This window comes from Sparus aurata, chromosome 13 (genome assembly GCF_900880675.1).
Source record: "Sparus aurata chromosome 13, fSpaAur1.1, whole genome shotgun sequence".
Classification (NCBI taxonomy): Eukaryota; Metazoa; Chordata; class Actinopteri; order Spariformes; family Sparidae; genus Sparus; species Sparus aurata.
In genome coordinates this window covers 11,629,740-11,655,811 of record NC_044199.1, presented here as the reverse complement: position 1 = coordinate 11,655,811, position 26,072 = coordinate 11,629,740, and the positions used below count along the sequence as shown (strand labels likewise).

At 41.0% G+C, this 26,072-nt stretch overlaps 1 protein-coding gene across 2 annotated transcripts; it reads left to right on the top strand.

The window, feature by feature from the left end:
* The first annotated feature begins 1,761 nt into the window (after window positions 1–1,761).
* On the top strand, window positions 1,762–25,514 carry pitpnab (phosphatidylinositol transfer protein, alpha b). 2 transcript variants are annotated; one of them, XM_030438103.1, is made up of 12 exons: window positions 1,762–2,042; window positions 9,699–9,729; window positions 14,321–14,466; window positions 15,790–15,881; window positions 17,038–17,045; window positions 17,325–17,399; window positions 17,620–17,703; window positions 17,800–17,877; window positions 19,308–19,418; window positions 19,855–19,977; window positions 20,124–20,206; window positions 20,954–25,514. In XM_030438103.1, the coding sequence occupies exons 1-11, from the start codon at window positions 2,026–2,028 to the stop codon at window positions 20,169–20,171; spliced, it is 813 nt and encodes a 270-aa protein (XP_030293963.1). In that variant the 5' UTR covers window positions 1,762–2,025; the 3' UTR covers window positions 20,172–20,206; window positions 20,954–25,514. The 2 variants fall into 2 exon arrangements, with proteins under 2 accessions (XP_030293963.1, XP_030293962.1); XM_030438102.1 differs by having other exon boundaries at window positions 20,949–25,514.
* The last annotated feature ends 558 nt before the right edge of the window (window positions 25,515–26,072 follow it).

Sequence of the window (26,072 nt, the reverse complement as noted above, 5' to 3'; positions counted from 1 at the left end):
CCGTTACGTAATTTTAGATTCACACACACGCACACTCATCCCGCAATCTCCGGGACGTGGGGCTGGATTAGGGACCTGTGATGCCTTGTCATCACATCACGCGTCAACACCATCCTATACAGACCCAGACCCGTGGGTGGAGGAGCAGAGTGCGCTCAGTGGACCTCCTAGGGGTCCTTGAGGGAAATACAGATCAGCGGTTCCTGTGTGGGTGTTTATTAGGATGGCCGTGCAAGCTCACCGGCCACAGCTTCATACCACAATTGATCGATATTGGGAATAATGCGGAGCCACTGTAAAGATGAATACATGTCATCATCCATCATCAGTTGCAGACATGTGGTGGACAGGAATGGGGTTTTGGATTTCTGGAGGCCGATAATCACATCAGATTCGGGGACTTTGTTTAAAGGGCTTAGAGAGCTGACGCACCGTGCGTCTGTGCCAGCGGTGGTGGTCCCCGTGTCATGCCCATATACACTCTGATGGTGAATAACCACGCTTCTACGTCACCAGGACAGCGATGACGCAGAGAGTGTAGCACACTCTCAAGAAAAATGGTTTAGAAGATCTCATTCAGCACAGAGAGTGCTTCACATCTGATGTATTTAATGTGTTGAGAAAAAAAAAAAAAAACACTGTTGATCTGTTTTATATTCTAAGTTGCAGAACTCAAACTGGATCCGGTCTGGGGTCATTTCAAAACTAAACATCAACAGTTACTGCAGAGGGTTCAATTTGGTGCTACTTGCTTTATGTTGTTTTTATTACAGTTTGTGTTTTATATTGTTCTTCATTGTTCTTTACTTTCATGAATGTATTTATTGCCGAGCTCACATTTGTATTTACTTTACTAAAAAGGTGCACAAAAGAGTACCTAATGATTAAGTAATTAGTACCTAATAAGTGAGTCTACCTTGTAACTACTCGGTATTTTGTGTTACTTAACTTTAAGGTACACAAAAATAGCATAAGTGATTAAGTAATTAGTAATTAATGAGTATGTATTGGTAACTACTTAATATATTCCCCTTTACTTGAAGGTACACAAAAGACTAACTAATGTACGTAATTAACTAACTAAATACGTAATTAGTAATTAATAAGCCACTCAAGGGCTGGTCCATGGTTAATCAGAACCAACTCACTAAGCCAGAGGTCACAATATTGATTGAGAGATATTGATGAACTTATCATTACCTAATGATTCATAATATAGTTCATGAAGTAACTCATCATTATCTACTATAGTCCTGAAGTCACATTCATTCAGTAATTACTCATCGTTCCTGATTCATTTCTCATTTGCTCCTCTATTAACGTTTTATGTACCTTACGGTTAAGTGTTTAGTATGAGGTGCATTATAGTCTTTAGTTTGATTAGAAATGAACTTTAACTTTTAGTTCATTTATCGCTTTCTCGCCTGGCGTTTTTCAAGTAAAAGGGTCTGGGTGAGCTTTTCCGTAGTCAGACATTGTCTATGTCAATTATACATAGATGTGGGCTATATTGTACACTGTGGATATAAACAATATTTCACACAAGAATAAGTAAGAATAACATATATAACATATTCAAATAAATATTGTAGTGAAATATACAAATATTTTTTAAAGAATGAATCAATGTGTACACAATACAAGAAACTGTGTCTACTATTTTTCTATATAAACATGAGATGGCTGAATTTGGCTCTCAGCCTGATGAAGTCTATATTGCATGGACCCCAGCAGCACAACCACCACCCGCCCCGCGCTGAGGTGAACCATCCCTTTCTGTGTGTAGTCTGCTCTACAGGCCTCCTCGGTGCTCTGCGCGCAACAGCAACGCCGCGTCGCGGCCCCGATCAGGAAGTGAATTTGAAGAAAATAAGCGACTGTGGAGGTAGAATGACATAGAGGGGGAGAGGTGGGAGAGAAGCAAGCGGAGAAAGAAGAGACTTATCGGAGGGAGGGATCGACCCTGTTTCTGGACCTTTGCATTGGAGCTGCTCCCCGCTGGGATACACCGCACCGCCAAAAAAAATGCTCATAAAGGAATTGTAAGTAGCCGTGTGTGCATGTGTTAGAGAGAGGGAGGCTGTGTGCGCGTTTATCCGTCTGCTTTTTTTCTTTGCAAGCGCTGACATTGTGGGCAGTCGCCCGAGAGTGGAATTACAAGAGTGCGGCCAGGGTGATGTCGACATCCCGCACCCGGCTCGTCTCCATGGCCGTCATCGTTGTTTTTTTTTTTTTCATGCATAGCCTCACAACTCTCCATCAGCCCCTCGAGCATCCACCGAATAAATAGATCGATTCTATTAAAAGCGGCGGGTGTAGTTGCATCAGCAGCCGGCGCAGGCATGGCTGTGCCCTTCACGTTTTTTTTTTTCCAAGTGGAGTCGTGAGGCTTTCACTCACAGAGGGATGATAAAATGTCCTTTGCTCTGGTGCAAAAATGAAGGATGCTCGAGTGGTGTCAGTGGTGGTTGGTGGTGGTGCTGAGGGAGAGACGGCTGGTGTAGCGGGCTAAGCCGCGCCGCGCCGTGCCGTGCCGTGCCAGCGTCCATCCTTGCAAAGCCGCTGTGGCCATGTTATTGATGCGCGGTGAAGGTGAAACGACTGATGTGAGCATTCCGGCATTTACCTCTGGAGGAATGGAGACGAGGAGGTGGAGAGGGAGCCCGGGGGTGGAGGGGACGAGGAGGGGGTGGGAGTGGGCAGGTAGGGGAAGATGGTTGAAGTTAAATTGAATTAAAAAAATACAGGGGAACGTCGAGGTTTTGACGCACCAGACATCTCTGAGAATGTGACAGCTGGGGCCGGAGGGACGGGATCGCATGTAAAGTAGGGTCGTGCGTGCGAAAGAGGACGATTTGGGGATTTTTTTTTGGATTTCTTTTTGACACGTTACTTCAACACGTCGCTTTTACAGCAGGCCTCAGTGTGCTGAGAGGATAAAGTGACTGAGGCCTGCTCACAGTCAGCTGGTGGTTTGGAATGAGGCCGACGGATGGCAGATGATATTGGGATGATATTGGCCTTGAAAAGGAGAAAAAAAAACACAGTATAAATGGCACATTAAGTCGTGGTGGTGGTCCGCCTCGGACAGGAAGCTGCCTTCTTCCGCTTCGCGCTCTCAGCTGGTGTCAGTTGTGCACGAGACACGTTTAGCCTGAAGGAGCTCGTGACCCTCCTGGAAAAAAAAAAAAAAAAAAAAGTCACCAGTCTTGTTTCCTCCAGGTTTCAAGGATTTCTGCTGGGGTGGAAAGAGGTATTAGATTGTCATGATACCACGATACAATCAGTAAATATCAATAGTATTGCACAGTTGTTATTATTATTAGTATTAGTATTAGTATTATTAGTATTATTATTATCATCATCAGTTACAGTGACCCTTACAGGGATGAAAACACTTTGTCATATTTGCATAAAATATTATGCATTGTTGTACAAAGTAACCAAAAATCACGCTTCAATCGTAAACGTAAAGATGTCATGTTAAAATATGACTCTGGTAACGGTGATAGTCACTAACACGAATAGCATTTGCGCAAAAGTGTACGATGAGCTATCTGACGTTAAATGTACATAAGTCTCAGACGTTATTTTATTTATTTCATCATGTATTATCATTATTCTGATTGTCAGAATCTACACTATTCGACCTCAAAAGAGTAGGCCACTTAAGTACAGCACTTGAGTCAGTGTCCTTAGTTACATTCTATCACTGACAGACATGAAACTTGATAGAAACCTGAAATTTAGATTTCTTTTTGCGATAGAATTCTGTAGATGAACACATGTTTACGGTACACCATAAAATATGCAGACTGTGAATTAACAGTAAAAAAACGGCAGCAGGGTTATTTTACTGTTAATTTCACAGCCCACCTACTGTTATCCTCTTTCAACGTATGTTGCCGTCACATTGAATTCGAGGACATTCCTGTATTTTCTAGATTTTACAGCAAACAACTGGCAGCAAGGTTTATGGTTTATTACAGTTTTTTCTACAGCTAGTAATTTACAGCTTTTCCCTAGTTTAAAGGATAAACTTGTCTAAATATGTAAGACTTTTCCACCTGTAAAATTCATACTCACACCAAAAAGGGGGGCAGCACGTCACTGGGGTAACCACTAACTGCTGCTGTAAACTGTAGCTGGGGCTTGGGAATATCTGAATACCTGAATACTTTTGACATTACATATACATCAAGTTAACTAAAATTCAGCAAAAAAAACATTGGAAGAGAACAGACTTAGAGGATATAGGTTCAGTTATGGACAGCATTTTGAAAGGGCAGCACCAAATAAGACAACTAATTTAATGGTACAAACAAATAGGTTTTTCCATTACAGTTGGAAATTAACAACATGGCACGTTAACATTCATTTTCATTCTATGGTCTACCTCTAGGCCGTTGGACCACTGCAACCGTGGTTAGAGAACCATTTCGGATGATTTTGTGCCATCCACTCAATGGAATCATTAGAATATTGTGTTCTTCCTTTTCTTCTGATGATTTTCCCAATGTATTGTCATTGTTTTATAGAGCTACGCTACTGTAATCTGGCAGCTTCAGCCCCAAATAACAAAATCTGATCTTGAAAAATCTATATTGATTGGAGTCTGGCTATAAAAGGACCACGTTCATCGACGTTCATTACTGTCTTGATTTCTCCACCACATGCATTCAATCAATTAATGGCCCACCACAAAAAAAAAAAGCCCGAGATGAGAGTGATGGCATGGCTAAAGATCTGAAGTGATTAGGGAGAGGCTGGGTCTCAGCAGTCTGCCTGGAAATTAATTAAATCGGTCACGATTAAATGCTGAACGCGGTTGTGCACGCTTCCAACACACACAGGCTCCGACATGCACACGCACACATCCACCAACAGACCATTATGAGGGGTCAAGAGGCGGTGACTTGATCCATGTCTCCTGCTCTTTTTGACTCCGCGCTGCTCACCTGAACCACTGACCTAAATCACTCCTGGTCCACTTTTTTTTTTTTTTTTTGCCACTTCCACGAACTTTGGCAGGTGTGCGGCAATCCACAGGAGCCACTCTGCAAAACACAGCGTGTGTGATGAAGAGAATGGGAGGAGAAGCGAGTGAAAGAGCAGGGACGGGCTGAAAGATAGGGCTGGGGTGAGGAGACAGAATGGATGTGCGTTGCGGGAGAGGAGAGGGGTCTTTGTTTTCTGAAGCAACAGAGAGACACCTGATCTTCCCGTCAAGACCTTTACACCAAGGAGATTTACAGAGAAGCAGAGAGAGGGAAACAGAGAGAGGGGGAGAGAGAGCATTAAGGTGACTGTAATCCTTGTTCAACTAAATCCCAAATTCTACTAAGTATTAAAATTTGCTCTTTTGAACATTAACCCCATATTAAGCCACGCAAACAACTCATTTTGAGAGATTTACTCATCAAAAAAAGTGTGAAATCTATATTCCATCTACCCGACTGACAAATAGCTGCAGCACTTCATCGTAAAGTAAATTAGAGGATACACTGTAAGTTTTTAAAATTGTCGTTTGACATCAGAGACAGTGTTTTTTTCTTTTTCTACTGTCTCTGCCTTCCTTGCAGCATCTGGCCTCCCATCCACTGTCTGGCGGGGACTCAGAACCAGATTACTCTCAGTGGCGAGTGGGATGCGGGATTATCTGAATTTAGGCATACATTGCACAGTCACAGAACAATCAACAAAGCCGAGTACTGTACATGGGCACAAGTGTCAGAGGAAGAGGAGGAAGTGCGGCGCATTTAAGCTCCTGATCCCATCTGTATATGATATAAACAGGCACTGAAATAGTGTGTGTGTGTGTGTGTGTGTGTGTGTGTGTGTGTGTGTGTGTGTGTGTGTTTCTTTGCATGTTGTGGGCAGATCTGTAAAGTGTGCTGGAGCTGCAAAAGATCAAACCAAATAAGTTCCAATTTCGAGTTTTCTGTCACCATCCCCACCATCATTTCCATATATCAGATTCATCAAACTGTGATTATATTCCACGCCGTGCGCAGCTGTGCCTGATGTGTTAGTTTCATTTTATTTTTTACTTCTTGCAATTCATAACAAGCTGCAATAAGGGATTTATTGCATTACATTTCATTCTGTTACAGCTTATTACATTAGATATTAGATTACAGTATCAGGGGGAATATTAGTGGTTTTCCAAACCAAAGCAGCAGCGCTGGCTGTGGGTCAACATATTAAGCACCTTTTTTGAGATAACTTAAAAGAGACATATTATGCTCTTTTCGTGGTTCATAATTCTATTTCTGGGTTACTACTAGAATATGTTTACATGCTCAAAAAACTCATCAGTCTCTTCATACTGTCCAGAGCTGCATCACTAGCCGTTTTTAGACAGAGCACCAAGCCGCCAATTGCCCGTCCTTTTGGCGGCTCGGTCTGCGGTTTTAGACAGACGGCGGCAAATTGGGGGTCTGTTGTGGTCCGCCGATTTTCCGCCTCGGAGGGTACACTTATTTCCGCCTCGACTGCTATCTAAAAACCAAGAAACAGCTGATCACAGCAGTACTGTTTTGTTGTGTTAGCTTGATGTTGTGTCGGAAAGCTAAGGACGGTCGCTACTTTCAAATTAAAAGCCCCCCGCTAAGAACCCAGTTCTAAACTCCAATGGGGTGCAATGAAAAGCTCTTATTTTGAAGACAAATTCTATGTCACTGTTCACAGCCCAACTTCGAGCTTCACGTCACGTCACATGCTTACGCCTACCTCAGAGGCGGCTTTTGGAAAAGGAGGAATATTACACCTCCGTTTTAGAAAGACAGGCCGGCACATTGCCATTTCTATCTAAAAAGAGCTACTGAATTCCCCCTCCGTTTTAGCTCCTGTCTCTTTAAGGCCCCCCCCCCCCACTTCCGGAATACCCAGCCTGCTTTGATTGGTCAGCACACACATGCCCGAGCCAGCGCTAACAACAACTAACAACAACAGAGCAGCTGTGCAAAATTAATTCTAATGTACCAAACTAGCTGCTAGGCATAAATCGTGGAAATGTGGGATATGGTGATGCAGTGTGATGTCACGGAGTAAAAGGCGGGACTACTGACAAGGCGTTCAGGAGCTGTGTTTTTCTGTGGGTGTGAGGAGCTTCTATTGGTTAACTTTCGAGATCTTTTACATGCACAAGGACTTGTATAAAACACTGAAAGAAAGAGAGAAAAAAGCTGAATATTTCCCCTTAAAATTTAAACACTGATCATCATATCACAATGGTAAACTTGTGGAGTTGATTTCTCAGTGAAATACTGGAGGCAAAGGCGAATACATAGTGCTACAAAACGTATTTCACCACAAAAAATCAGTACAGTTTGTTGACAGCCCTTATAATGGATAACAGAGTCACTTTTTTATTTGCATTGGTTGTGTAGTTCAACATGCTAAATACACGCCCTAGGCTGAGTGTTTTACCTCTGTCTTTTATTTTTAGTTTCACTTGGCCGGCTGCCACCTTGTCAACGTGCACAAAAGCAAATTTGCACTTGGCTCGTTCTAAAAGAGCGTGTTGTTGGCACGGACGTCGTCATTTTGTCGGTGCGCGACTTGTGTGACCGTTTGTTATCCAGCTCCATTTTCCCAGCACTCTCTTGTAAACATGGTGGCGCAAGGGAAAAAAAATGTTTGACACAAATTAAACACAGCAAAGGACAAAACAGCAGGAACACAAAATGCCATTTTCCACATGAATAACATCAGAAGTGGTATTGTGCCTTGTCAACAACCAGATACAATTCAGCCACTGTCGGCCACATGCGTGTTTAGTTTAGGACCACAAGGAGGCGCTGGTGTTCACCTGACCTCCAGAAAAAGTGGAAGCCATTTATTGTAACTAAACAATTAAAAACCACAAAATACTAAAAATGCACAAGCAGAAATATCCACACAGATGGATAACGCCAGAATCATGAGCATGAAGAGCAGCTGGGCAAACAGATTATTTTCACTGTTGATCATTCTGTTGATTATTTTACCCGATTCATTGATTGGTTGTTTGGTTTACAAAATAATAGTTAGAAAATGGTGACAGATATCAATGAGTGCATCCAAAATGCCCAGGAGATTGTATTCTACTGTCTTGTTTTCCTCTCAACCAAGAGTAACCGGAGTAAAGAAACCAGTAAATACTCACATTTAAGAAGCTGAAATAAGTCATTAACTTGGGCTATTTTTTTTCTTAAAATATGACTCAAACCGATGAATACATTTTTTCGAAATAGTTTGTGATTGATTTCGTAGTTGACAACTGTAATGGTGTGCATCTGGCAAAGCAGTTTTTGTAGTCTTAGAATGGAAACTTTTTTTTACCTTCACAGAGGAGGTTATGTTCCTTGGGATGGTTAGTCAGCAGGATTTCACAAAAAAACACCCACCAGATTTCCACGAAACTTGGATAATTGATGGGCCTCGGCCTGGAATAGACCCCATTAGCTTTTGGTGCCGATCCAGTTGATGGGACAGACCCAGGATTTTTAAATGACTTTGTTTAACATTGGGAGAAAGGGCATTTTCAGAACATTGTGGCTAATTTATCAGGGGGATAATTGGAGGGGTTTTGATGAAAAGAATCAGGCATATTAAGGTGGCTGTTGTGTGTGAGTGAGTAAAATTTGATGTGTATCCAAATGATGGAATTTATGGAATGTTGGAATTAATAGTCTCCTTTTATGGTAGGCCTGACAAGGGCTTACATGTTGCTATAATTAATAATAAGGGGAAAAAATAGCTTTATTTGTGTTAGCCCTCAATACAAAGATATGACTGGGTAGTGCTGCATTTTATAGTGTTGTATGAATACCTTACCTTGATTCTAGATAATTAAAAATTATAATGATATCCTATTAGAAATGACTGTGTATCACCTCCTGTAGAAGCTGTTGGAAACCTTTTGAGAAGAACTGCTCAGCCTGAAAAGTCTCTTTTCATCTTCTCTATGAATATATTATTCATTCTCTCCTGGTGACTCAGTGTTACAGTGTCAAAGTGAAATATGTGAATTTCATACTTAACAGGATGTTAATTGTTTCATTTTGGAATGCATGGTAGATTTTGTAATCCCACGATTATTGCTAATAAAGGGGTAATGTGCCGTGGCAAAATAATTCCCAAAAACATTGAAGGTCGTCTACTCCTTATTGTGGAAAGAAGCAAGAATTCCTCGACAACTTATACAGTGTATATATACCGTGTTCGAGCTTAATGAAGTCTGTACATGTAGCTCATATAGTTCCTCATTCTAAACCCCTGTTGGTGAGCGTCCTCCGAGACAGCATCACGGAGCTCGGTTTGTCGTTCACAGGATTACTCCAGGCTAGTGGAGTTCACAGATAAAGGTTATTTATTATCAAATTATAGCAGGATGAATGTCATATTATCATCTAAACTGTCGCAGGCTTAAACAACAATCACACCGCAGACAGTCTGAGAGTCGAGGTGATTAAAACGATCCGAAATAAACTGTTTGGTTTTCTTTTCGCTCGTGTTTGGTGAGAACGGAAGCCTGTTGTTGAATTCTGTGTTGAGCCCAGGGACATCAGCCGGCATTTAGATGTAAGCTAATACACAAGCTGATCCGACATGCAGCGTTTAGGAGGAAAAAAGTTTTTGGTTTGATTGTTACTTTAAGATTTAAAAAAAAAAAAAAAAAAACTAACTTCCCTCTTTTTTTTCTTCTCTCCTAGTCGAGTGATTCTTCCTATCTCTGTGGAGGAGGTAAGTTTCATTTCATTATATGTCAGTGTGTGTGTGTGTGTGTGTGTGTGTGTGTGTGTGTGTGTGTGTGTGTGTGTTAGCTAAAATGGCTCAAGGCTCAGCTTTTTTTATCTGATTCTATGGCTCACTGTATTCCGACGAGTGAACCACAAGCCTTCCCTCACTCAGGCTGCTCTTTTTTTTAGGGTGACCTCTGGACTTTTGATGTGTTTTTACTGAAGTTCAAACGCATACACAGGACTATAATCACACACCCACTCTATGCATAGAAATATATATATACAGCAGCAACCACCAACTCATGATAAAACTTGTTATCTTGCTGGACTGTGAATGAACGTGGCCTTTCACCGTCCTCGGCCTCGTCCTCTTGTCTCTCCGCGTCCCTCTGCCCCGTGCTATCCTCATTTCCATTGCAGTTTGCTGCTCTATTCAGGTCTGCATCGTAAATGAGACACCTGAAACTACTTCCATGACTCCGACTCATGAACCCCTCCCTCCCTCCCTCTGCCGTCCCCCTCATATTTATGCATTATTTGTACCGACATGGGAGTAATCTGGTTTTCGGGGAGACATTTGACTTATAGATAAATATTTGATGACGACTGCAGACAACAAGCACCTAATCTGCTCTTACACCCTTATGAACAGTTTCATCTGTGAGCGTGAAGCAGCACGCAAAGCCCAGTTTGCGGATGAGATTAGAACGACACATCCTCTTTATATTTCCTATACATACTCATATTTTTGTCACACATAAACGGGGAAAACATATGGAAAATCTGTCTAATACTTTTCAGAGGTTTTAAAACCTGACAGAATCTATTTTTTCATCAACATCTCTGTTGGGTCTGGCATGAATGAAAATATCGTCTGACTGCTCAAATCTGTGCTTATTGTAAGTCAAAGCCAGAGGATGGAGCAACTCATCCCACTGATTTCCTTCCCTTGCATAACCTCTGGCTTATGGACAGTGGTGGAAAACAGCGAACTACATTTACTCAAGTACTGTGCTGCAGTACAATTTTGAGCTACTTTTTTAAAGTATATTTGAGTATTTGGATTCTATTTTATGCTATTTATGTTGAAATTTTTCACTACATTTATTTGAGAGCTGTACTCATTAGCTACTATGCAGATTTTGATTAGTAATAGAGTACAAAATGTTACTTTGTATGATGTTGGCTATTATTATCGATTAAGCAACTCTGCATCAGCTACATCTTTACCATCTGCAACATTAACGGAGCGTGCACATGAATCTATAATTATGATCTAATTATATATAGTAGGCCATTTTGCATAATTTTACTTTTAGTGAAAGTATTATATGTAATTGTACTTGTAACAGAGTGTTTCTGCACTGTTACACTGCTATTTTTGCTTAAAGGAACAATTCACCGAAAATAAAAAATTGAGCCACTATTTGCACAGCCTCGTGTTGATGGAATGTCGGGTGTAGTTTCGTAGTCAACACAACATTTCTGAAGATTCGCAGCAAAACAGCATTGCAGAATTCTCAGATTTCTTTTTAAGTTTTAAAACAAGTCCCCATCTACTTCAGTTGTTTAGGAGAATGCTGCAACACTGAAGCCCCAGAGATGTTTTGTGGACTACAAACTTTCCATCAGCATGAGGGGGTGAATTTCATTTTTCGGTCAATTTTAAGTTAAAAATCTAAGTACTTCCTCCTCCATTGCTGATGGAGGCTTTAAATCTACAAGGTGTTGCTTCTCATTGACTGTGCGTGTTTGTAGCCTTCATCTTCATCACTTCTCTAAATTAAGCAGCAGTCGCAGTCAGCATGCTCTGTCACAATTAGACACTGGAAAAGTTCTAATAGAGAATTGTTTGACCAAAATATGACCCACAGAGCCTGAATACAGTTGAGTAATGTCCCCTGTCTCTGGAACTACATGTCAGTGAATCACACCCCTCCGGAGCTTTGTCTCCTCTGTCTGCCTGCCTACATCCTGACTCTCTGAAACAGTGATCTACAGTCCTTCAGGACCGTAGCGATTAAGTCCATCGCTGATTTGAGTTGATTCCCATTCTTTCAATTCTTTCATTTCTTTTCGCACAATTCAGTTTGATCAAGTTAGACTTTTTTCAAAAACCACATCAGTTGAATCTTCACCGGGGACGATGATAGATTAATCCCTTGAACAGAGGACTTGTTTTGTTGGATGAGACCATTCCAGCTATTGAAACCCCTGGAGTATTTTGTGAATCGAGTTTCCTGTCTGTGAACCTCTTTCCAGGAGTCGATCTGAGCTCAAAGTGTTATTTTTTTAGTGAAAGAAGTAAGTTCTGGTGTAACCGGACGTGGACTCAACCCGCAAGCCAAGGTTGACTTATATTTGTCCAACCTTGTTACCCAGCAGGCCTTGTTGTTCCTGCATCCCATTTGTTTAGTTGGCAGTGGCAGTTGAGGGAAGAGTCTCTTTAAACCTGTTTGCTGCTGTGAAAGAGCAACCTTTTAAATGCAAGCGAAAGGTCAAGAGGTTCTGGATAGCAGGGGCTGAACAGTGACTGTTCCTTTCACTGATGCTATGTCACTTTCTCACGATTGACTGACACTGAACATAGTGAGGAGCTGCCGTTGACTAAAAGATGTATGGGCAGTGGTTAAAGTCTGACCACCCAGTCTCCCTGCAAGTAGGCTATATCTGGGATTTGGCCTCAATTCACTTCCCCGGTTGATTTCACAGTTACAGCTATAATGATGTATGAATTATCTGAAATTACTACCAAAGTGTAATCACTTCTTCGCTTGCCTGAGGGCTCTAAGTGGTCAGAGAAAAATCGGCTCTTCGAGCTTGGAAATTTACCGCAGACGGTCAAATTAAATAACAGGAGAAAACGTTCTTGATGGAGGAAAATCAACGCTTAACCTTAAAAAAGACTTGAAGAAGAGGTTTGTGGTTGCTGTGATGGCAATAAGGTAAAATCTACAGTTAGTTTTACAGCTCAAATGATGGTACATAGAGCATTACATGTACATATAGGAGAGGATTTTATGTGTTTTGTTGTCTTTTAAGGTGAAGACGTTCACAGTAGCCTTGATCAAGCAGTTACATTCCTGGAGCCTTTAGCCAATTTATGAACCAAAGGGGAAATTCTGCTTGTTCAGCCTATGTTTAGATTAAATCTGAAGACTTTTCAATATAGATGTTTGATAAAACTATTCAAACTATATTATAATTTCAAATAAAACATGCAAAATAAGGCAAAATCTATTTTGTCAGACTGTACTCTCCACGTGAATGGACAGATTTCAGACACCAAGACTTTAGACTTTTATTCATCCCACAACGGGGAAATTAACTTGTTACAGTAGCAGGTAGACAGACATACAATAAGTACAAGACTAAAAAAGATTTAGATAAGAGAGAAAAGATAAAATATAGAAAGGACTATACACTATGTGCATTATATACAGGGGGCAAAAATGATATACATTTAAATAAAGTGTCAGAGTATTGCCTTGTTGAAAGTTGGATGCATAAATAAATACGGTGTTTAAATACAGTGTTTGAAAATAAACAGACTTAGTGTGTGAATATGAATATATATAAAAAAAAAAGTATTATTGCACAGGATAATTGGACAAGATGATCGAGGTAGAAGTAGAAGTAGAAGTAGAAGTGGTAAGTAGTGACGAAAAACCAACGAACCAATGACAAAATGTACAATATTTTAATAGTTAAAATAGTTTGTAGTTATTGCCTTTTTACACTGTCCTATGTGTTCTGTTATGCTATGCTCATCTTTAAGCATTAATTGTGCTCCAATATACAGCATGTATTTATACGCGAAATATCTTTTTTTTTTCATGTCAAATCATCTCTCTTGGGTTTACTTGAGGTTCACAAGAGGAGAGTAATCAATCCCCATTTGACTCTGTAATGAGACATTCTGTCAAACATAGTTGTGCTTTATAAAGAAATAAAACATATATAAAGGCCCGTTCTTAGAAAGGTTGTTTATCCTCAGCAGGATGAGGGACTTCTCAATGTCAAATCCACTCTGTGTCATAGATTTTTGTTTCTTCTCAGTAAAGATGAAATTTGCCACGGGATCATGTGTGTGTAACCTTGTCATGGTTTCATTTCATGGAATGCTGTCTTACTTGAGTATAAATAATAACTGTAATCTCTCCAGTCTCGTAATTCTGACCATGTCCACTCGCTCCATCTTTGTGATGTTGTAAGTGTGTCTCGCTCTGGTCCAGCTTTGTGCAGAGGTTATACGGTGGATTAGAGGTGATTAAGAAATGAAAGGAGCCATTGTCCTGTGTTTAAACACTCGCATGCACGAGATGGATGAATGAGAGGAGGAGAGGGTTGAAATGAAATAAATAAATAAATAGCGTGCACTTTGTGTAACCCTGGAAACAAATGGTGTGGGTTCAGAAGAAAAAAGCAAGGCCCCATTTAAGACTGAAATTGATGAGCTGAAGAATTACACGTGAAAAAAAAATGGATGTCTGCTTGTGATTGGGAAAGCTTACACAGCTCCTTATTTCTCCCGTCATGCGCTCCTTCCCCCTCAGTTTAACCTGTTCTTCTTCTCCTCTTTTTTTTTCCAGTACCAGGTCGGCCAGCTGTACTCTGTGGCTGAGGCCAGTAAGAATGAGACAGGTGGAGGCGAAGGAGTGGAGGTGCTTAAAAATGAGCCGTACGAGAAAGAAGGAGAGAAGGGACAGTACACACACAAAATCTACCATTTGCAGAGGTAAGCAATCGTGCGTTCGCTGAGGACAACTATTTCCTTCATTTCACCCTCCGGGCCAAATCTCTCGGCTCCTGTCCATTACTTTATGTTCCTGCTTCAGTCCGCTATCGCACCACTTGAAAGTCTTCTTCCTCCTTCCTCAAACGACCACTGCTTTTCAAGGAATAGTTTTGGTAAATAAGATAATTTGCTTGGTTAACAGAAGTTAAATGAAAAGACTGAGACTACTCTCGTTTTTTGCACGGTAAATATGAAGCTAACGGCAGCAGCCAGGCTAGCTTAACTTAGCATAAAGACGTGATGCGAGGGGGAACCTGACTCTGTCCTAAGTTTTGACTTCAGACTAATGCTGCATTACAGACACATCAGAGTAAAAAAAAAAAAATGTACGACCTTTCAATAAAAAAAGGCCACTTTAAGTCAGTATTCCTTCTTGTAAGCACCGAGCAAATCCCATCTACCGGTTATTTGACATCACACAACAATGGCAGCACCCATGGGGGTAAAATGTATAACGTTATGTAGACGACGCCAGCATTTACATTAGGCTTGTGAATGAAATATTTAGATACATTTTCCATATTAAAAGCGCAGTAAAATATAAAATGTGTAATGGCAACTGTTATCTTAAGTGTCGTTTCTTTGGTCAACATTTGTCGTTGTACTCGTTGAACACCTGGGAGGTCAAAAGTTTCAACCTGGAAATTCTGGCCTCCGACTTTGACTGAAAACGCAGCACAAGCCCTGTCAGGCTCTGTGGGACTGTTGCCTGCTTTGAGCTAAATGCTAACGTGAGCATGAAAACACCCTGGCAATGGCTGCGCTAACACGCTGATGCTAGGCATGTACAATGTTTACCACATTCACCATGCGCGTTTAGCATTATGTTTCTCCCCCTTGCTTCCAGGCTTAATGCTGGGCGAAGCCAAGCTTATCATCTGCTGGCTCGGCCTTCATATTTATCTTACTGACATGAGAGTGATATTGTGCTTCTCATCTGAGGCAAAAAAGAAAAAAAAAGAAAATTTCCCAAATTGCCATCCTTCCTTTCAGCGTGTGACCATTGTACACATCAATTGTGTATTTACAGGCCTTAAGTACAGGTCTTGGTATAAAGCCTTCTGTAGCTCCAGATGTAATCTGATAAACTGCCTATAGTGATGTCACTCAGTGGCTAAGGTGCACTGTGGGTAATGAAGGTAGGTCATTGGTATAACGTCAATGTTTAGGTCTAATTCGAAAAAACTATCTTTATTGTCTCGTACATAATCATCAGGTTAAACTTACCGTTGTCTGTTCCTTCCTCGCTCCTCCGTCATGAAGTAAAGTGCCGTCATTCGTCAGAATGTTGGCTCCGGCTTCAGCTCTCAACATCCACGAGAAGGCCTGGAACGCATACCCATACTGTCGCACAGGTAACACACACACACTCGCGCACACACACACACACACACACACACACACATACACACACTCGCACACACACATAAACCTTCAATTAGCCTTCAATTCAATCATTACTTATGGTTAGTGACACGTTTTGTTCCTTATTTTCATACTACGGCACCTATTGAATATGAAACCCTCACCATGACTTTCTTTCGCCATAACTGACTCAATGAGCTTTATAGTGGTACACCAGAAAATGAGAACGCTCATTACCACTGATGGCATTTAAGTTTTTATTGATATTTTTTTGCTTTTGTTTTTAAAGCAAGGTCTAGTACATAGCCCATCAAGGGGTTCAGTCGACAGTAAAATGAAAACAGGAATTTTTTACTATGCTTGAAGTCTAAACAAGCACTCCATCGATCCATACAAAGAGGTCCCAGGAGGAAGTCCCATCTTCCAAACTTCCTTTTAATCTACTGAGCACAGACAATCTATGTCACTGCATTTACCCAACCTTTTAAATCCTGCAGTATTAGCAATTTTTTAATGCTTCAAACTCTGGAGGCTGCAATCATACCGACCATACTAACTGAAAGGATTTCTGTAACTGTTGTGAACATTGTCCATTATAAAGGACCTCCTTGCCAGCTGGAGGAAATAGTGATCCTAAAAATAATCTGCACTTTGGTCCCTAAAATGTGTGAATAGGATTGACTCAAATGACATCGAGGTCACGTAGATGCTGAACTGTCAAAGAGATTGTAATTCCCTGGTACCTGCCTCTGTCTCTGCCTCTGTCTGTGCCTCTCTCTCTCTCTTTCATTTCTCTCCCTCTCTCTGTCTCTGGCTCTCTGTCACCTTGAAGGAGTCGCTGAATAATTAACTGTATGTCCAGTGAGAAGAGCCATGCAATCACTCGAGCCTTTCAGCTTGAGATCACACACACAGACACACACACACACACTACGAGCTGCCTGAAAGCCATCTGTCTTACCAGCACACGGGACGTTCACAGGCACAAACCTCAACACACACATTTCTACGTCCCCTTGACCTCTGTACAATGTCCAGCGCTGTAAATGCCTGTTACATTTCTCGTATGTTGCTCATCTGTATTATATCTTTTCTTTCTCTCTGGTTGCTCCTGTGTTTTCTTACATGTCGCTGCTGGCTCCGCAGTTATCACTGTAAGTATCTTTTTCTTTCTCTCGCGCCTACACATTTCATATACGTTGACACAAAGGACATATTGATGCCCATTGAGGGAGCCAATTAGCCTGTAAGTTGAGAGAGAAATTTGATCTTTTGCAGCGACACAGCAGCAGCGGCAGGCATAGTCGGACACTATTACTTTATGTGGTTGTGTTGGTGTGTGTGTGTGTGTGTGTGTGTGTGTGTGTGTTACAGATTGTTCTGTGGACTTGCTGTTTTAGACTCCCATGACTACTTCTCTTTTCTCCCTGCAGAACGAGTATATGAAAGACAACTTCTTGATCAAGATCGAGACATGGCACAAACCTGACAATGGACATCTCGAAAATGTAATTTAAGATTGTAATGATCCGAGCATGTTTGTCATGTTTTTGGGGTGACTTTTTGGGATTATGTTCCTATGTACAAATGAATATGATTATGAAAAGAAAAACTGTGAACATGCAAATCTAATAATCTAAATATTTTATCTTAATGTTCACTTGCGCCATATTATGGGCTTTTTTTCACGTAATCGGCATCAATCTGTGCGCTGTGCTTCTCTTTCAGGTACACGGTTTGGATCCAGAAACCTGGAAGAAGGTGGATGTAGTCTATATTGATATTGCGGACAGAACCCAAGTGGAGCCGAAGGTGAATATGCGCAGCTTGAGATCCGTGTTTCATCCACGGCGTCCTCGTCACCTCATCCGTGTTTTGTTCATTCTGGATTTTCCCGTCTCTCACCAGGACTACAAGCCAGAGGAGGATCCCTGCAGGTACAAGTCAGTGAAGACAGGACGTGGCCCTCTCGGACCAGACTGGAAGGTGCAGCGTTTTATTGGCGATGTGTTAGTTGGTTGAGACACATTTGAAGCCACTGAAATATATGATAAACATAGACCTCCAACCATTTTACTGTTTACTATTAGTATTAGTGTTGATGATAAAAAGTGTTGAAGTACTTGGTAAAAAAGGAAAAAATCAATAATGTAACCAGGGCGACAGCTACTTTTGAGGACACTTAAGTCGTGTTTTTCAAGGAATTTGTGGGTTTTGGCAACCTGGTGTCCAGCCACCCACTAACAGGTGGTGGATATTCTAGTGTTTATTTTCAGCTCAATATATTTAAATTTGACTATTTTAAGCCAACAAACAGCTAAATGATAAGATAAATGAAAAATTTATGCACAGCCATTGTAGGAAAGTTAAATTTACAGGCAATAAATAGAAAACTTGTGTGAATCAGGGTTTCAACAGGATACTTTAAAGAGTGTTTAGAGATCGGTATGAACGAAATCGGAGACCTATTTGTTAAGGTTTGCAAAATGGTGAGGACCCATATGCAGACACAGAGGCAGGTAGGAAGACGTCACAAAAAGCGAGTTTTAATGATGACCCGGTGTCATTGCAATTGGGTTAGGGTTAATGCAAACAACAAAAGGCATGCAAAAAAAACTAAAGTTGTATACTGTTTATATATTCAGATAAGCAACACCAGAAGCCAGAAAGAACAGAGCAGGAGCACAGAGGACAAAAAAAGATGACAAAAACAGGCACGGGAGACGCAGACACACAAGTGAGGGAACGAGTGAGGGAAAACAACTAGTGAGGGAAAACAAAAGGCTTAAATACACAGGACTGATTTGCTTATGGATCGCAGCTGTAGTCAGAATAAGAGCAGGAAAAAGACAAAGACAGGAAGTAGAAAGGAAAACATGACACAGGAGGATGTAATCTACAAAATAAAATAGGAAACAACTAACCAAAAACCCAAACCGTGACACAATTTCACGTCCATACTGGAGCAATTTAAGTACAAAGGAAACTTGCAAATTAAATTAGTTAATTCAAATTCAAGACAACTGCTAATGACAACGGTGCAGCCCACTGGACACCTAGCTATTGTGTCACAGGCCGCACGGTTTGCATTAGTGGTTTTTGGTTCCACGTGTGGTTTTACAACAAACCTTGTCAAGGTCGTGTTCAAGACACTTTTAGGCCTAACATTTAGAAGACACCCTCAGGATGTACAAAATATGACAAAGCAAAATAATTTAAAGTTTTAAAAATTTGTTGTGGCAGATGTCAGAATGTGTTAGGCGGTTGGGAGGAACTCTAGACTATTTCTAAAATTGCGGCTATGGCCCTGAATGTAACTGATTAAAAGTCAAATATGAATGGAAACTCTTGACTCTTTTGATGTTTTATAGCCCAGCAATCTTTGTTAACAATGCAATATTCCCTGTGTCTTGCAGAAGGAGCTCCCTAACAAGAAAGACTGCCCACACATGTGTGCCTACAAACTGGTCACTGTCAAATTCAAGTGGTGGGGTCTGCAAAATAAAGTGGAGAACTTCATTCAGAAGGTTTGTTTACAGTTCGTACAGCAGTGCATACCAATTTGTTCCATTATGACCAATGTGACATCCGGATAGTCACAGGTCAAGGTCAGATCGTTGACAGCAAACATGATGTCTCTCTTACGGGGAAATGTTTGTGTTGTTTTCCTTCCTGGACTACATTTCAGTTGATTGTGCATTAAGGACTTTTGCACCACAATGTCTCACACCCTGTTCATGCACACAGTATATACACTGTCTGACATTTTGCTAGCTTGAGGTAATAGTGGAAAAGTACCGCTCACTGTAATGCTGTGGGCTGCACCAGCCTCTAGTGGACAAACAGGGTAAAGCAGGACAGAAAGATACATCTCTAATAATCAAACTGTTTCTTTTTGTCATTCTGCTCTTAAAACTTGAGACTCCTAATGATTTCTCTTCATCCTCCTTTGTTGCTTCACAGCAAGAGAAGCGTTTGTTCACCAATTTCCACCGTCAGCTCTTCTGCTGGATCGACAAGTGGATTGACTTGAACATGGAAGACATTCGTCGCATGGAGGAGGAGACGCGCAAGGAGCTAGATGAGGTAAGCAACAAGACAGGAGGAGGACAGAGCCAGAGAGATTCATGACGAACAGATAATCTGTAAGTCAGGAAACGTCAGCAAGATAAACTAATTCAATCGCGGTCTCGTGTTGATGTTGATTCGTTTGTCTTGCGTGTGTCATGCAGATGAGAGTGAAGGACCCAGTGAAAGGGATGGTGGCTCTAGAGGACTGAGGTTGTGTTGGACTGTGAATGCTGCTGCTCATCAGGTGAGTGGGAGTCAAATGTCTCGCGTGACTTATTTCATCTACAAAATGTACCACAAGAGACTGAATTATCTTGCTTTCTTCAGGCAACCGTCAGAAAAACTTGAAGATCTACAATTTACCATGATATAAAACACACAAAACAGAAGTATTTAAATGCTGGAACCAGAGTTTTTTGGGGTGTTTCACCTTAAATGTTTTGGCACTTATCTGATCACTCTGACTGATACATCAGCAGTCAAATGTGTCAGTTCGTTTTTGATTAGTAACTGTGATATAAATGTGATTGCTGAATTTAAGGAAGAGTAAAAAAAAAAAAAAACTCATTACTGCATTCGAGACAAATGCAATGTGATTACAGTAATGTGTTTCTTTGTGATGCATTAGCCCCAAACACTGGTGGCCGCTACAAACATTTAATTGCAAAAAGCCTTCTCTGGACTCAGGAGCTGCGTAACCACACAATCACAAACAGCAGTGCCAATGTTGGTTTAATAGATTATCAGTTTCTTTACTTGGCTGATTCACTTGTGGCACACACAGTACATAGAACAGATCTGTCTAAACAATCCAGTGGGTTAAACATGGGCACCAAAGGAAGCAAGCAGCACTTCGAAGCACTTCCTGGTGCTTCTGCCTCAGTGGCGTGAGATGGAGAGGGCAGAGGTACACAGGAAAAAGTAACTGATTCGATTGAGAAGCGTTCCAGTTAATAACCTTTAATGAATCTCTCGCTCTCTTTCAGAACAGAATACCCAGACACCAGCGGATTCACATCCCCCCTCTATTCCAACCGACGCAACACCTGACCGGCTGGTCCAAACCCTACAGCCCCTGACCCCCCCCCCCCCTCCTGTAGCCCCCACCCGCCCCGGTACAGTCTGGTTTTCAGGGACCTGGACCCAGTTTTAAGCTGATCTCCTCCACCACATCCCACCTCCCTCGACTCCCATCTATTTTCTATTTGTTTTTCCATTCAGTGTCCCCATCTTATTAACTGCTCTGAGGCCTCCAGTAGCAACACTATAGATCTCGTCAGTCAGTCCTCTCAGTCTCTAAACTTACGGAGAATAGTGTAATTTACTGTATCTCTGCGATTTTAGGGTTTATTTCTATTTAAGATATCCCAATGGTGTGTATATACAGTATACCGTATAACGGGGAGCTGAATAATTGTATTGAAATATACAGTATATATAAATATATATATAAATATATATAAACAGGGTTTTTAAAATGATTTTGTCTGTAAGTTTGTCTGTGGATGTTTATTTTTTTTTCCAGACTAAGCGGTTTCTGCTCAGTGTTGAGGTTTTCTTTTGTTGTTTTTTTTGTTTGTTTGTTTTTTTTCGATTTGTCATCGTGCTTCCTTCTCTCCATTTGTGTCACGCTTTCTGCAGTGTTTTCCCTTTTTGTCGTTCAAATAAATTTTGCAAAATCTACAAAACTGCAGCTGTAAAGGTCGGGATTGTGCTGAGAGTGTGCTGTATGATGTCTCTGCCGTACCCCTGACCTCCTAACCCTAACCCCCCCAGTATTCCCCACCTTTAGTATGTCGAGGCATCCTCTGGCTTTTTTCTGCTGCTTTGTGAGTTTGTGTGTGCGCGCTTCTGTTTGTGTGTGTGTACTGTATATGCGTGTGTGTTTCTGTTTGTGTACAGTTTCCTGCCTTTTTTTTTTTCTCTCGCCCAGTCATTTCTATCTCTTCAATTTCTTCAGACTGTTCAAACAGAAAATGCAGTAGTTGAAGATCGAGTCTGAATTGAAACATACAGTAATGCACACACGCGCAATCACACACACATACAGACAGACAAGAGATAGAACATAAGGATAGAAGTTATGTATCAGTCAGTGAAGGGGTAATGCACAGCAGACCAGCCATAAATGAGCCTATTTTTATCTTCCTGTCGACAGGCTTCACGCGCTTTTTAACTGCAATACTCGTTATCGTGGTGGAGATTTTACCCATTAGCGGCCATGGGGCTCTTTTGGCTTGCTGTAGATAGATAAATGGTTCTTTGAAAAGCGTACTGCTTCAACTCTTGCCCCGTCACCCATCCAGTCACCTCCAGTGGATAAATGGTCTTATCCAGCGATAGCAATAACTACCATGACACGTTGGTCTCTCCCGCATCATCGCAAAAAATTCTATCTACTGTTTGTTTTCCCGTCCTGGAAAACAGTTTTTCAGCATAGCGGAGCCCCGAGCTGAGAGTTGAGGATGGCTAAGTTGTTGATTAGTTATTTATTAAATGCTGGTTTTAATTTGTGTTCGTCTTTGGATCCGATTCCGAAGCCTGTTGTTTGTTATAGTGTGGTTTTTTGGTGTATGCATGAGTGTACATGAGTGAAGTACAGTGGCGTGTCTTTGGAGAGATCTGATACTGGCTGGGTAAAAAGACAGGAGGAAGTAATATATCTAGAGGAGCGATAACAGCAGGAGCCTGCCCTCTTCCTCTCGTTGACGTCTGTTTGGCCTCCTTTGTCGTCACTCAGTTACTTTTATCATCCTCTTTTCCATCCTTTGTTTACTTTTCACTCCGCTTCTTTTAACCGCGTGGACACTTTAAAGAGCAAGCAACAGATAACGTCCAAAGGCAGTTAACACATTTGAAAAAAATAAGGGTCATTGCTAAAAAAAACTGCCACCAGAACAATCAGACCTTCTGTCTAAGCACTTAGGGGATTGATTGATATTAAAGGTGCAATATGTAAGAACTGGCCACCCTTCGGAGCCCAAGCAAACAATAAGGGGGCAGCATATCACCAGAATAAGCGCTTACTGTTGCTAACTGTGGCTGCCAGTATCAAGTTAGCTCAGTTAGCCGTGCAGTCAGCAGTCTGGACAGGGAGCGGGACGGGCTGTGGCTAGCTGGTAAGCATGCTAATTTCAGTAGATGTATGTGCAACACAATACATCAGCGTCAATCAGCGTTCTGTCGATGATTCTCGAATGTCTAAAACTTAAATTCTTACATATCACACCTTTAAGTTAATATTAATCAATGTCTGGATAATTTTTAAATCACCAGCTCAATCAAATATTAGCACTTACATCTATTTACTTAAAAGTGTAACAATGTTTGTACAAAATTTATCTAATTGGAGCATTACACTGCACACTTGAGTGGAATCTGATTGCCTGTTAAACAGTACCAAGATCAATTCCACTTAAGGGCTTTCCATTGGCAAGCCCAGTTTTGAAGAAGAAGTCTTTATTGGCCCAATATATAAGCATTTTCTAACAACTGATTATATTTGTTTTACATTTTATAGGTCAGGCTGTTGCAGCGTGCAACAGAATGACATGACTGAGCGGAGCATGCTATAATCCAATAAATTCAAATTTACATTTCTTTAGATTCAAATTCAGCTTTGGTGTGCAGTGCTCATGCTCTGGTTAAGTTGAAGCACGGGAACCCTTTGGTTAGCGTCAGGTGACGATCGCGTTTCGGTTAACCTGGTTCTGTCGTCACAAACTCGGCTGTAAAATGTCAGAAACTTTGAGTGGTTACAGTCATGACCAGCGGTCAAGTCCCTCCACCTTCTGACATGAACGTCAGCTCATACATATGTGAACGTGACATGACATATTGTAGAGATGTCGATGCGATACATATGACGCGTAAGAAGTGTGAGTGCATCAGCGATCTGCAGAAACGTAAAAAGGGAACTTTTTGTCGTAGTTGACCAGAAGCCTGAGTTGGATTTTTTATTTTTATTTTTTCCATTTTTAGAGTACAGCATTGACGTCAGCCCGGGGCTGCTGAATTGCATTGAGTCACATATCACCGTTTTGTCGTCAGATTGCAGATTTTCAGCAGCTGGTGTTCATATGATGGAGAATTTACTTGAAGGATCATTCGAAGGGGATAATACCATTAGACTATACATATATGTGTTACAGCTCAAGCCCAAGCACAGTAGCCAATAAATCCCAATTTTTTTTATTGGCCATAAAAACATTAACAACTGCTCAGGGCAATATTGGCAACTGTTCAAGAGTAATACTTTAGATTTGCTTTGGAAGAACCTTCTTTTTAACAACTAAAATGTACTCATTTTTTTCCATCTTGCAAAAAAATTTTCACGTCTTTGCATTTATTTATGTTGGTTTATCTGTTGCCTCCTCTTTAAAGAGAACATCGACCCCTTCTTTGGACGTCCAACCCCTTCCACCTCTCTCTCTCTCTGTGTCCATCGAGCATCTCACTCACTGTCCGTGATGGGGCTACCAACTGAATCATGGAGATTTGTGGATGTACTGTATGTATTGACTCTGTAAATAGTAAATAAAGTAATGTAGATGAACACATATATATAGATCGGACTGTCCTGCCAAACCTGCAGCAGCACACCCTCGATCCTCTCGCGTTCCATCTAGAGCTAAACACTCAGCGTCAGAGTTACGGTTGCTGAAATTTAGTGCTGATAAGATATTTTTTGAGGATTATTGTCAGCTGTAGATATATATTTAAAAAAAGAAGCATCACTACATTGCTGAGTTGCTGTGTGGTTTGTAGTCAGAGGCAAGAAAAAAATGTTAAAAAGCAGCAGAAAGCCCCATCCCACTTACCTCCTCTCCTCACGTTCCTCCCTCACAGGGACCACCACCTCTCATTGGCAGGACAGTGTATAGATATATATTTTTGTTCTGAGTGTTGTTGTACCTCTGTCGTCAGTCTCTGAACTACACTCTCACTGGACAAAAAAAAAAAAAAAAAAAATGGAAAACAAATAATGGCAGCTTGGGTCAGTTCACTGATCCACACAATGAGCTGATGGTGTCAGCCTCGGTGCGAGTTCGATTTTGCCCTTCCCCGTGGTTAGCGACGGGGATCGAGGGGGAAATTATTCTACATTTAAGGAGCCGCTTCGACCGGGTACCGGAAGAGTTGAAGTTTATAGCTACATAGACAATAAAAAAACAAAAGAGAAAACAAAACAAAAAAACCGCAAAGACAATTAGATGTGGATACTGACAGTAGGCCCATTTTGACGATACCATACGAACTTGTGAGAGAACAGAGACAATCTCATAGATATCTGTTGTTAGATTCCTCGATTTGTAATCAGAATATGAAACCAAATGATTCCACAAAACCCCAAACTGTTTTTAAATCTCTCTCTCTCTCTCTCTTACTCTCTCTCTCTCTCTATCTCTCTATCACTCCTGTTAACTTGTCTCCTGTTTTTCTTTCTTTTATTGTGAATTTGTGCCTTTTTGTCATCTTATCTTCCAATAACACTACTGTACATTGGAGACGTAAAGAAATGAATAAAAAGAAGCAAAGCAACTGTAAATATGCCTCGATGTCGGCGTTTGTTTTTTTTTCCACTGTAATGTGTGTGTGCTGTGAGACTCGAGCGATGATCATGGCGGCGAGGATACTCAGTTTGCCTTGCCACTTATTTTCTATGAAATTCTTTACCGTTCTAATTACCTGACTTAATTGACTTATTAACTGTATCAACATTGTACAAGAATTGGCGCCAGGCCTGTTTGACAAATGAATCACATTACATTACACTGGAAAGTGTTCACACATTTTAATATAACTGGAACCATCAGTCATGTTGCTGTTATGATCCCTGAACATTAAACATTAACAGCTCCTGCAAAGGAAAATCGTTTTAAGTGTGAAATACACATTTATGGGATCAAAATTGTCCTCTTTTACCCGTCTTTAAAAAATTTTTTTGCGCTTAATGGTCTCACATTCTCAGTGTGGATCATCTTATTTTCTATGTGAATAAGAAAATGGTCGGCGGGCCAACCAGCATCGCGTATTGGGCCAGATTTGACCCGTGACCCATAAGTTCAGCATCACTGTCAGCTTCAAGGGTTTCATAATTAAATAGACAT